Source organism: Theropithecus gelada, chromosome 5 (genome assembly GCF_003255815.1).
Source record: "Theropithecus gelada isolate Dixy chromosome 5, Tgel_1.0, whole genome shotgun sequence".
Taxonomy (NCBI): Eukaryota; Metazoa; Chordata; class Mammalia; order Primates; family Cercopithecidae; genus Theropithecus; species Theropithecus gelada.
In genome coordinates, this window is record NC_037672.1 from 183,043,665 (window position 1) to 183,056,480 (window position 12,816).

Here is a 12,816-nt window from a genome sequence, read left to right on the forward strand (position 1 = left end):
CCAGGTAAATGAATTACATTTATGATCTTATTTATTCCCCACCACAAACCTTTATATGGTTGGGACTCATACCATCCCGAATCTGAGACAGGAAACAGGCTAAGCCTGCCAGAGATCATGCCCGCCAGGAAGAGGCCCACCCGGACACACCCACAGTCTCTCAGGCTTTAGGGACCACCCACTGGACCCCCGGCCTGCAGGGGAGTGGTTATCGGGAGCTGGGCTCAGGAGTGGGCAGCTGCCAACACTTACCTGGCACCCGGACTTTTTCCAGATGCAGTCGTAAAGCCTTTTTCAGCTTTTTAATTGGTGACTGTGTCTTTCACAGTTTGGGACTGATGTTTCCAGCTGTGTTGCGTCTGCTGTGCTGATTCCTTCGAGATCCCTCTCCCTCCTCTGCCTCGCTTCCCCCCATGCCAGTCAGCAGCACCCGGTGCCAGTCAGCAGCACCCGGTGCCAGTCAGCAGCACATGGCAGGCTTTCTCCTCCTGCCCCAGCCTACCTGGGCCCCCCGTCACACCTTCATCAAATAGAAACCCTTTATGTTTCCTACTGAGATACATTCAGACGCCTCCGATTGTGCCAGTCCCTCTGTGTTCTGACCCTTCCCTCCCTGTGAGCTGGTGATTTTTCGGCTTTCTTTTTATTATTGCCACCCTGAGGAGCCCTTTTAGACCATTCTTCCCAATTGCTCTCCGTACACATGGAATTGTAGTCCCACAGACCGCCTGTTTTTCTGTGTGCGTAGCTGTGCTCTACACATACGAGGGAAGCCGTGGCTTCAGAGGGGCCAGTGCCCTCCCCCTTTGGTGATGCTGCCTCACCTGTGTCCCCCGGCTTCTCACCTGCCTGAATTCTCACCTGCCAGCCTCACTTTCCCTCTGACCCCCACACACACCAGCTCTGCGTCTTCTCCCCTCCATCCTCTGTCTTCCACTTGTATCGAGATAACATTTTCCCCCAGTTATCAGAGTGCTATAAGTTCCCTGGGGAGCACCAGGGTAATACCACAAATACCAGAAATGAAAGACCTCTTGTGTGCCCATCGCACAGAAGCATCAACATCACAGCTGTTGGCAGATTTCCTGTCACTTGCCAGTTATCCATGTACCTGGGTGCTCAGTGACATGATGCTGTGTTGCAGGCCGACTGGCGTGGACCACATGGTTTCGCCGCTGGTTCAGACATCACGGAGCAGGTTCCCCCCGATAGGCGTGGAGACCAGGGAGCAGAATACGGCAGTTCCTGGATGCCGCCTTGTGTCTGTAAGACAGATTTCATTGTATTTCACTGGACCATTTAGGTTCTATATTGGAAAACAAACAAAAACAACCTTGGCGCTTCCAAGTGAAACTAGTAACGTAAGATCTGAGTGGCTGTATTCAAATGGCATCATAATCTGTTTCCAGAAAGTAGATGAATGGCTTGTGAGAATGGACAGGGAGCGAGAGGCTTAATTCACCGTTTTGTGAAATAGAAGCATGTCTTGAACTAAATCGGAAATTCCAGGTGTCAAGGAAACCTCTGACAGGATGGTGGAGCAAAGGAGAGAGCGTGAGATTTGGTCGGGAGACAGACAGGTCCGCGTGGATCCTGCCACAGAAACTCTCTTCTATGACTTGGTACAAGTCACTTTAATCTCCCTGAGCCTTAGTGTTCTCTATAAAAGGGGATTAATGATTCTTACCTCTAAAGAATTGTTAGAAGCACCAAATGAACTCAGAGGTGTTAAATCATTCCTGATGTGAAATTATGAGCTCAGTCAATGATGACCGTGGTATTTTTATCAGGTCTCATTTTTACAGCTAACCTCTGCCATGTCTGTTGCAGTGGAGGGTGATACCTTCTGCAGTGAAGCTCCCCTCAGCCAGGCGGTCGCACAGGCCTCGGGGAGTGTGCTGCCGTCCGTGTGCAGAGCCAGGCAGCCCCCAGGTTCACAGCCACCCCTCCCTCCACTCTCACACAAGTGACTTGTCTCTATTCATTTTATACAACACAGAAGGACCCCAGTTGTAGGAACATAAAGACATAGTGAGAGGAAAACCCTGCCTGGGGTGAGGTTTCCTCCTGTGTGCCCTGTGCCACCTTGAGCCCAGCACTGGAACCCACTCCCAGAAGGCAGGAGTTGCAAAGTGTTCGTGTTTAACCTTAGAATAACATAATTTTACAAAAGGTGGCTGGATGCAGTGGCTCACGCCTGTAATCCCAGCACTTTGGGAAGCCAAGGTGGGTGAATCACAAGGGCAAGAGTTCGAGACCAGCCTGGCCAACATAGTGAAACCTCATCTCTACTAAAAGTACAAAAAAATTACCCAGACGTGGTGGCGCATGCCTGTAATCCCAGCTACTCAGGAGGCTGAGGTAGGAGGATCGCTTGAACCCGGGAAGCGGAGGTTGTAGTGAGCCGAGATCACGCCATTGCACTCCAGCCTGGGTGACAGAGCGAGACTCCGTCTCAGGAAAAAAAAAAAAGGCAAACATCACATTAAAAAGCCTGCTACTTTACAAATGCAGAATTACATTTCTGCATTTGTAAAGTAGGTTTTGTATCTCTCTTTCCCTATTATGACACTATCATTTTATCAGGTTTAATAGTGGTTACATAATCAAAATATATTTCTTCAGGTATTTATCCTTAGGAGACCTGATCCTTAGTAATGTCTAACTAAAAGTTTCCAAATAAATGAGTGAGTGATTGAGCATGTAGAAATCTTCTTTTGTGTTTTTAAGGATCGCATTTATTTTAAACAAGAACATATTATCCTTCATTTAGTACAGAGGAAGGCATCTACAAAACCGTGTGTCGAGTGCCGTGCCTGACGGTATAGAACGATCACGTCTTCGAGAAAGAACCGCTACCCTGGAACAGCTGTCAAGGCCCAGCACAACCCACACGTTCCGGGTGGGTTCTCTGTTTACTGTAACTTTAACTTTGAAAAACATTTGAAAAAAATGAAATTTGTCCCTGATTTTATTTTTCTTCCAGCAGTTGGATACGCCTCGAAAAAGTTCACTGACACAAATGGAATTTGCTGCTCACACATGGACAGGTCAAAGTATTTTGACAGGTCAGCTTTTCTCCATATGTAAATAAAGTGATGTAATATGTGAGATTTCAAGTTTCAGAAAGTGAAATGCAAGATTATCTACCTTGATAAGCCTATTCTGCTCATGTAGGAGGGAATAGCAAGTGTCTGTGACCTGTGGCCTGACCTCGGAAACCTTGATCACAGAGCACACCTGCACAGACACGCACTCACTCACCTGCTGTCAGGTCAAGAAGGGGGAAATGTCCAAAAGCTCTCCATGAACTGGGGGCCTCACTCTAAAAAGAATGCTGTCTTGGGAGAAGTCAGTCCCTTGTTTGCTATAGAGTTTTCATGCTCTATTTCTAAGTGGAACTTTAATCTTAGATTCTCTTTGAAAATCTGATGATAAAAATGCCTGAGAAAATTAACACAGATTTGCTAATTACTTTATAACATAAGGTTTTACAGAGAAATACATATTCTCAGCCTGGTGTGTTGTTCGCAGGATATTCTAGTTTGAATACGGGCTGGTGATGTTTCCACTTCCAGAACAGTCACCAACGCTTTTTCAGGGCGGTAGTGTGGCCTCATCATGAGGTGTGCTACTCTGGAGTCTGACGTTGGGTTTCCACCCTTGCTCTGCCACCAGCTGTGCAACCCTAGGAATGTCCCAACCCCTCTGGCCCTCAGCTTCCTCTTTTATAAGAAGCTGGGTAGATAAAATAATTATTGAAAATCTGTGAAAAGAACCTAGCTAGATACCAGGCATATATTGCTCAAAAATTATGAAGTATGAACCATTTGTATTATAAATGATCTGAAATTTCAGGGATAATTTATTGTTTTACAGAGAATTTTAAACATATAATCCTAAAACTAAATTTCATACTTTGGGAGGCCGAGACGGGCAGATCACGAGGTCAGGAGATCGAGACCATCCCAGCTAACACAGTGAAACCCCGTCTCTACTAAAAAATACAAAAAACTAGCCGGGCGAGGTGGCAGGCGCCTGTAGTCCCAGCTACTCGGGAGGCTGAGGCAGGAGAATGGCGGGAACCCGGGAGGCGGAGCTTGTAGTGAGCTGAGATCAGGCCACTGCACTCCAGCCTGGGCGACAGAGCAAGACTCCGTCTCAAAAAATAATAATAATAATAATAAATGAATAAAATAAATTTCGTAAAAAGTAAGCATTGTGTAACACAGATCTATCTGTTCTCAGCAGCGCTTCTGTCATCCTGTAGTACAATGATGTCAGGGATTCTTCAGCTCTTTAACATTTTGCTCCTGTGCTAATAGCTCTGGGCTGCTGTGCCTTTTTGTTGCTTTTCTGGACGTTGTATGTTCCTTAGCAGCATTAGCCGTCATTCTCATGGCAACAGCTCATTCTCTAAAAAGCAGCCACGCTACATGGTTAGGTGTTGCTTTTTTTTTTTTTTTTTTTTTTGAAGACGAAGTCTCGCTGTGATGTCCAGGCTGGAGTGCAATGGTGCAATCTCAGCTCACCGCAACCTCCACCTCCTGGGTTCAAGCGATTCTTCTGCCACAGCCCCCCACTGAGTAGCTGGGATTACAGGCATATGCCACGATGCCTGGCTAATTTTTGTATTTTTAGTAAAGATGAGGTTTCACCATATTGGCCAGGCTGGTCTCAAACTCCTGACGTCAGGTGATCCACCCATCTCAGCTTCCCAAAGTGCTGGGATTACAGGCATGAGCTACTGTGCCCGGCCCAGGTGTTGCTTTTAACACAATTGTAGATGCTTGTGGGGAAGTAGGTGCCCAAGTTAGCTTATCAATCATGGATGGGGTAGCAAGCACTTACTCTGTGCCAAGGTCTGTGCCGAAGGCTGGGATTCAAACAGCAGGGGTGTTTCTGTCTGTGCCTCAAGGAGCATTGAGCCTGGCAGGCAAGCTGGAAAAGGCTGTGAGGGGTGAGCAGGACCACTTGACTCCCCTGTCAGGTGGCTGGAGGGTGCCAAGGCTTCCTGGAGGAGATGACCATCACAAGGGATGTGAGAGAGAGGGAGTGAGGACTGACGGACGACTCTGGATGGCCAGCGGCGGGTGGTGCTGAGAGACGGAACTGGAGAGATTCTGACGAGTTCACTTTTGGGGATGCTGACTGTAGCACGCCAAGCGGAGACGTCCAGTAGGTAGTTTGGGCACACATAGTGGAGGTTTGGAGTGGGAATTGGGTTCTGAATTTGTTTTAAATCTTCACTGTTAATCATTGACCAAATGCCAAGTCAGTGTATTCTCTTATCAGTAACTTTTTGCTTTGAAATACGCTATTCATTTCTTCTACAATTATAAAAATAATACATTATCAAAATAGACAACTTACAAAACACAAAAATCCACCGAGGAAAACACGGCCAATGCCCCTGATCTCACCACATAGAGAGAACGCGGCTCAAAGGTGCGAGCTGTGATGACGGTACGATGAGGCGCGTGCCCCATGCAGATGTCCCCAGGCCCCAGGTGAGGCTGCAGGTGACGCGCGCGCGGCCTCACACACAGATTAGAGATTGGGAGCAGAAGGCCTAAGTCTTGTCCCTCAAAAACGAAAAGCTGTTTCTGTCCTCCTAAGCACTCTGTCAACGTCAGCCCACCACGCTGCTCACACAGGGAGCCGTCTCTCTGGCCACCAGCTTAGGCAGCCCACCACGATCTGCTGGGACATTCGGGAATGAATTAAACACCAGAGTGGATTCATGTGGCACCTTTGGAATATCACTCACTGCCTTCTGGAAGAGGAGGTGGGGGTAGAGCCAGTGTGGGGGGACTGCAGTGACCCTGGGGGCGCCCACAGGAGGTACATTAACACATGCAGTCACATAGGGCCGCTTAACTCATGCAGGACCCAGAGAACGGTCCACACCAGTCATCTGCGCCTCACTGCCTCTTAACTACTGACCCAAGACAAAAGAGCTGTTAGAAGGGAGAACACAGCCAACCAAATGCACAGCTCTAAGAGGTTCTGCATCTATAATGACAAGCTAACATTTAGTTCTTTGGTTCAAAATACTTCCCCTCCTTAACCATTTTTTAACACTGCAAAGCTCATCCCCATCTGGGGAGTGCTAAGGGTATGTCCAGGCACCCTCAGGATCAGGCTGGCTTTTCTTCCTTTCCACCAGGTGCACAGGCAAACTGGCCACAGGGGACTCCCGGGAGCTCCATGCGGCTCGGCACGGCCTGCGCGGCCCGGAAGGGAGGGCAGAGATGCCCAGGGCTGTGGGTGCCGGCCTGTGCATTCCGGAAGGGAGGGCAGAGATGCCCAGGGCTGTGGATGCCGGCCTGTGCATTCCGGAGGAGGCCGTGCCCGGTGGTGGTGAGAGACACAGGCCTTGGCACGCAAGTCCGAGCTCTGCTGCTGGGTGCTGTGGGACCAGGCATTCCCTGCGGGTCTCAGCTTCCGTATCTGTAAAGTGGGAGGAACACCTCACTCAAGGACTCCTGAAGGGATTAAATAAAACACAGAGCAAGTAACACAGTGCCTGGTGCGTAACAAGCCTCAACATATCCAAGGGCTCATCCTGATCGCCCATGAGCCTATTGAAGGTCAACCCTGTCTCATTTAAAAAACAAGACTGTGCATCCAAGTCCGGGTAGGGTGACCCTGTCCAGGGCCAACCCACACCTAGAACCAGCCAGGCTTGCGCTGCTGGAGAGAACCGGCCAAGCCAACGCACTCAGGACCAGCAGTGAGCAGCCTCCGAACCCGCAGAACAGGCAGGGCCCCTGACAGGCAGGCTGTGTGCAGAGGCCCCTGGGGCACCGAGGGGCAGAAAACCTCCTGGGGAAAGAGGCCCTTTCACCCGCCCAAGTGGAACCCTCCCCACTGAACACCGGATCTCCCAGCACTGCCTGGCCTTCAGTCACATTTTAAACACTGAACAGAGGGACAGAGGGACCTGTTTTCCTTGATGTTTCGTCTTTGTTCATCCATCGGTCGTCCTCCAAATCAAAGTCCAGAAGCTTCTGCACTAATTTCGAGGTCAGGCTGAATCTTGAGTCATGAACAAAACTGTTTCAATTTTCCTCTAACTGTGTAAGTCTTTGTGGAGCTTATCATAAGCAGGATCCTCATAAGGGAATTTCTGAATCATTTCGATCAGTGATTCTAAGAACCACATCTTTCTGTGGTCCTTCTCAGTGGCACAGCTCTGCGGGAGACATTCCCACGCAAAAGCCAGGCCTCGGTAGCACCTGATCTCAGGCCGGATGTTGGTTCCGTGCAGCGTGCGGTGCTGCCTTCCTTCAGTCACGCCCGCGCTCCTGTCTTCCTTCTCCTTCAGTCACACCCACACTCCTGCCTTCCTCCCAGCCTTCCTGACACCCTTCCCCATGTAACCCACATCCGCCTTCATGATGGCATCCAACACGGCCTGGCTCCCAGGGTCAGGCCCAGATGCACTGCTTCAGAGGAGGCACTCTTATCAGTAACTCTGAGACAGCTATTACTGATGGTCAAAGGTCATTTCTATATCTGCAAAAGTGATCGAGGGTCCATAAGAGGGATCTTCCTGTCTTTCTGGGGGTTTATTTTCTTTTTCTCTGACAAGCAGGCCACATAACCTCCTTGCTAGCTTTGCATCCAGGTCAAAAAGCACTGGGAACTATTAACTTATCAACTTTTATTATTTCTGTGATAGAAAAAAAAAAGGAGCCAAAGGGGTATCCCAGGTAGTGGGAAGGATCCCTTAAAGTACCTGGCGTTGCACCTGCCCCTGGGAAGCAGTAGAACTGCCAGGAAGTAGAGCTCCCTCAGCCTCCTGGGCCAGGACTCGCCTCTGCATAGAAGCTTCTCGCAAATCCACCAGCTCGGGAGGACGCACGGCCTGCATCTCGACTTGGTTTTGGGGGAGCGCCCTTCCTTTTTCTCAGGACCCTAATTGGGAGTTTTTGCATATGACTATTTCCTAATTTATACAAAAGTGTATTAATAAAGTATTTTTAAGTATTTGCATGGAATGTACAAAACAGCCGTTCTGAGTAGTTGCCTTTGTAACATTTAATGAGAATTACCTCTTGCTTGCTGTTTCCAGGTTCACAATATGTGCCTAAATCTTTTCAGAGGACAACCTTGACTTTAAAGAAGAGATTCCAAGTGACATCTTGAAACCACCTCACCAGAACCATTGGCGCACTCATGGTCTCAGCACACCACTTATCGCTTGAAAACTGGAGGAACAAGTATTCTGTTTATCTGTGTGTCTGACAGTGTGAGATGCTAGACTGAGAAAAATGCAAACAAATAAATCACTTAATTTTGAACACTTTGCATTTTAAAGAGAGTAAAAGTCAGATCCACCAAGCTGCCTTGCTGAAAGCATCTCCAAGTTTCTGTAGGCTTTGCTCAGAAGACCCTGATGTGTGTTTACAATCCATCATTTTATCAATGATACACAAACATAATTAGCATGTGTTTGTACTCACACACTAATTACATATAAGAATATATTATCTAGGGACATGCCATTTATAACTTTGTACTCTGATGTATTTTCTAGTCTCATTCTGTTAGTAATTCCGTCAAAATCGTAGACACTAGTAGATATTAGGATTTGAGACAATATGTCAGTCTGAATAAGACTCAGATTGTTCTAGTCATGCTGACTTTCTCATACATTTTTAAAAAGTGCTTCAGCCATGAACCTTTTTGAGAAATGTCAGTGTTGAAATCTCCCAAGCTAATTTTCTTTTTCTAGTTTCCATTTTCAATTTCAGACAGTTCACGTGAAGTACCCCACATTTATTGATCTTAGGGTTGAATGTAAATATAAACGTAATTAAAAGCTATGGCAGATGATGTCATCTTTATTGTTTACAGTCGAAGCTCCTCCGTGGGAGGGGAGCCTCGCACCCTCCACGTGCCATCGGGAGCTGGCCTTTGCTCAGACGCCCCCTCTGCAGTGACGCCTTCCCAGAGCCCTCGTCTCTTCTTGCTCTGTCCTCCTGCTCTGTTGGCTTTTCTTCAGAGCATGTATCCCCATCTAACATTACTGTAGAAAATGGAGCAGAGAATGGGAAGAGGAATTGGCAGAGCTGAGGCTCCAGGCATGTCTTTCTCTTGTCCCTCTCCCCACTGTTTCTCTTGGTCGTGATTCAGGTCCTTACACTCATTTTTATATTCTCAGATCTCAACTCAGCTAATTTCTTCTTTTCTGTCAGATAATTGCATTTTGTCAGTCTAATTATTACTAATCCAAACTGTAACTTTATAAGGTTATATATAAAAATGAGCATATTTATAAACTTAGATTTATAAACTATATATACACATACTTATATGTATCATATAAATACATAATAAATTATTTTCAGATGATTTCTGGCTGTCAGGTGAAGGGATCATTGCCTACTTGTAGATGTCTGGAATTTTGAAAGATGTGTTCAGACGAACGCTAATGTTGTCCTTTATCACAGAGTGACAAAAGAAAAGCGACCCCAGAGCCCTGCCTCTGTTCGAATATTTCTCCTTGGCCTTGCTGACTGCATTTCTGTTTTGCTTTCTTTTTTTCGAAACGGAGTCTCGTTCTGTCACCCAGGCTGGAGTGCAGTGGTACGATCAGCTCACTACAACCTCCGCCTCCTGGGCTCAAGCGATTCTCCTGCCTCAGCCTCCTGGGTAGCTAGGATTACAGGTGCATGCCATCACACCCAGCTAATTTTTTTGTATTTTTAGTAGAGATGGGGTTTCACCATGTTAGCCAGGCTGGTGTCGAACTCCTGACCTCAGGTCATCTGCCTGCCTCAGCCTCCCAAAGTGCTAGGATTACAGGCGTGAGCCACTGCGCCCGGCCAGCTGACTCCATTTCTATAGCAATGAGACACATGAGGCAGCAGCAGCAACAGTGACCACTGGGTCCAGGCCTCTTTTCCATGGTCGCAGCTCCGTGCATCTGGGGAAGATTGCTAATGCTTAGTTTTCTGCACAAAGCAAACCAAAGCATTTTTGAGAATTTTCTACATTATTCCTAAACATTAGCAATAGAAACTTTTAAGAGCAAATGCCAGTCCTAATTTAGCAGCTCTCACACTTGAGGAATAGTTAGATATGTGAGTAGCCTGGAGCCCATGTTATAGGGCTGCTGGTTAGGTGCACTCTGGTGCGTCACTACTGCTCAAAGCGTGACCCACTTGTTCTTTCAGAACCACTCAGGGTATTTTATGTCCATTTCCAGGAGCCATCCAACTCCTTCCCCACTCAGTCCAAACTTCCTTTTTCTTTTTTTTTTTTTTAAACTTTAAGTCCAGGGGAACATGTGCAGGTTGTTACACAGGCAAACTTGTGTCATGGGAGTTAGTTGTACAGATTACTTTATTACCCAGGTATTAAGCCTAGTGTCCATTAGTTACTTTTCCTGATTCTCTCCCTCCTTTCACCCTCCACCCTTTGATAGGCCCCAGTGTATGCTGTTCCCCTCTGTATCCATGTGTTCTCATTTAGCTCCCACTTAGAAGGGAGAACGGATGGCATTTATTTTTCTGTTTCTGCATTAGTTTGCTAAGGATGATGACTTCCAGCTCCAGCCATGCCTCTGCAAAGGACATAATCTCATTCTTTTCTATGAGCTCAAGCTTTGTAATAGGGAAAACACTGGATATTCAGTCTAAACTAACATTAAGGTAGGGTATCCAGGATAAAATGTTTTTTCTTTGAAAACCACTGAATATACTTTATGGTAACTTTATCTTGTTTGGCTTCAGAGGTTTGCAAATAAGAATCTATTATTTATATATAGGTAAAAAACAAAATATTTTAAAAAATAGAACCAGTTCCAGTGACCTTGAGTCTTCTAAACATTTAAATTGGAAGATAAAGTACCATTTTAGAGATTACATAGATACTTGGCCCTGTCATTGATTTTAAAAATGACCTTCTCATTGCACTGATTTTTACCCCTATGTTAAAGTTAGTATTTTATTTATACATTACATTAGATTTAGAGATTAGTAAATAATGCTTATATCAAGGATGGTGCTTTTTAAGCTAATTAGGTAAAAATTAGAGCAGTGTTTTTATAATCTACTTTAATAAATGAGTCTTAGAATTAATCTGTTAAAAATTAGAAAAATTGAACTACATCTGACATAGATTTTTAAATTCAGATTAGTGACTACATTAATTAAAATGTCTGTTTATCCAAAACCAAAGGAAGAATGAAGAAATTTTAATCTAAGAAAATGTAAAATATCATAGAAAACTGCTAGATTTTCTGAATTTAATATGAAAGGAAGTATCCATATTGATATTATTCTGAACTAGATGAAATTTCTACGCCAATTCAGAAGTACATTTTTATATATCATTTGGGTATTATATTTTTATTGTTTTCTTATAACTACAGATCATTGTGTAGGATTTTTGATTCCTTAATTTCTAATAAAATATAAAAATGTCAAAAGAGTTTTCAAAAATGTGTTACATTTATAAAAGTATGTTTAGATTCCCAATTTTTGTATCATTTGGCAAATACCTCTCTGTTCTACATTTTCTAATACAGAGGTATTTATTATTTCTACCTACGTAGCAAACTTTCCCCAGTAAATTCAAAGTATATGTCCATATGTATTTGCAAAGGCTTTTCATAATTTATGAATACTCCATTGTAATGTTTGTTTCAGAAGATTATGCTCCTGTGTGGTAATCATCATGGATTTGATTTCATCAGACATTTATTAAGCATAGATACTTGGCCCTGTCATTGATTTTAAAAATGACCTTCTCATTGCACTGATTTTTACCCCTATGTTAAAGTTAGTATTTTATTTATACATTACATTAGATTTAGAGATTAGTAAATAATGCTTATATCAAATAGTAAATAATGCTTAGTAAATAATGCTTATATTCTTGGTGTAAGATTTTGTTCTAAGCATTATGTTGAACAAGACAGTCTTTGGCCTAAAAGTACTTAGATTCTAGTGGAGGAGACAGACTATAAACAATTAAATAAAAACATAATACAGGTCAGGTAGCAATAAGTGCTATGAAGAAACAAAGCGAGGCAAGGTGACGGAGTGAAAGGAGCTGAACTTTCCATCGAGCGGTTGGGGATGGCTGTGTTGCAGAGGTGATATTTGAGCAAACCCCAAAGAAGATGAGAAAAGAAGCCTTGGAGATATCTGGGGAGAAAGAATTGTAGACAGAGCAAAAGACATGTGCCTAAACCAAGAGTCCACCTGGAATGTTTGAAGAACAGCAGAGAGGCCAGTGCCTGGGATGCAGTTGGCAAGGGAGTGAATAATAGGAGCTCAGTGAGGTAACAGGAGCTGAGGGACTGAGGTCCCTTTTGGACTATGGGAAATCTTAAGTAGTCTGAAATAAGAAGCCCCTGGAACAGTTGAGTTTTGAGGATAGAATGATATAATCGACAAGAGATGATCATGTTTCAGTCAAATGATAGTGGTGAGAATCCCAGGACTGGGGATGTGTTTTGAAATTTGAGCCAAAAGATTTGCAATTGGATGAGAGTTGGAGTGTGTCTACAAAAAGATCAAGAATGCCTCCAAGGCTTTTGGCTTCACGGTTGGAAAGATGGTGTTGGCATTCACTGAAATTGGAAAGACTGCAAGGGGAACACATTTGGCAGCATGAGGGACATGTTATGTGTGAGGTGCCAATGAGATGCCTAAGTGGAGATATTGAGATATTTGGATATCCACACTTGGGTGTGGAGGTGAGGTATAGACTGGAGGTATAAATTTGGGGATTGTCAGCATGTAGATGGTATTTAAGAACTGAAATAGATGAAGTAACCAAGAAAATGAGTGTAGA

The 12,816-nt window shown here is 44.8% G+C and overlaps 1 protein-coding gene across 6 annotated transcripts in view; it reads left to right on the top strand.

Annotated features, from left to right (window-relative positions):
• The window catches only part of FAM149A (family with sequence similarity 149 member A), a 63,336-nt gene extending 54,498 nt beyond the window's left edge, over positions 1–8,838 (top strand). For 3 of the 6 annotated variants that reach the window (XM_025386696.1, XM_025386697.1, XM_025386695.1), the window contains exons 11-14: positions 1,145–1,265; positions 2,774–2,902; positions 2,990–3,068; positions 8,081–8,834. In XM_025386696.1, the coding sequence (XP_025242481.1) occupies positions 1,145–1,265; positions 2,774–2,902; positions 2,990–3,068; positions 8,081–8,154 (403 nt within the window). In that variant the 3' untranslated portion in view covers positions 8,155–8,834. Of the gene's footprint in view, positions 1–1,144; positions 1,266–2,773; positions 2,903–2,986; positions 3,069–8,080 lie in introns of all 6 variants that reach the window. The other 3 variants (XM_025386693.1, XM_025386694.1, XM_025386692.1) reach the window with 2 other exon arrangements.
• Positions 8,839–12,816: the final 3,978 nt, after the last annotated feature.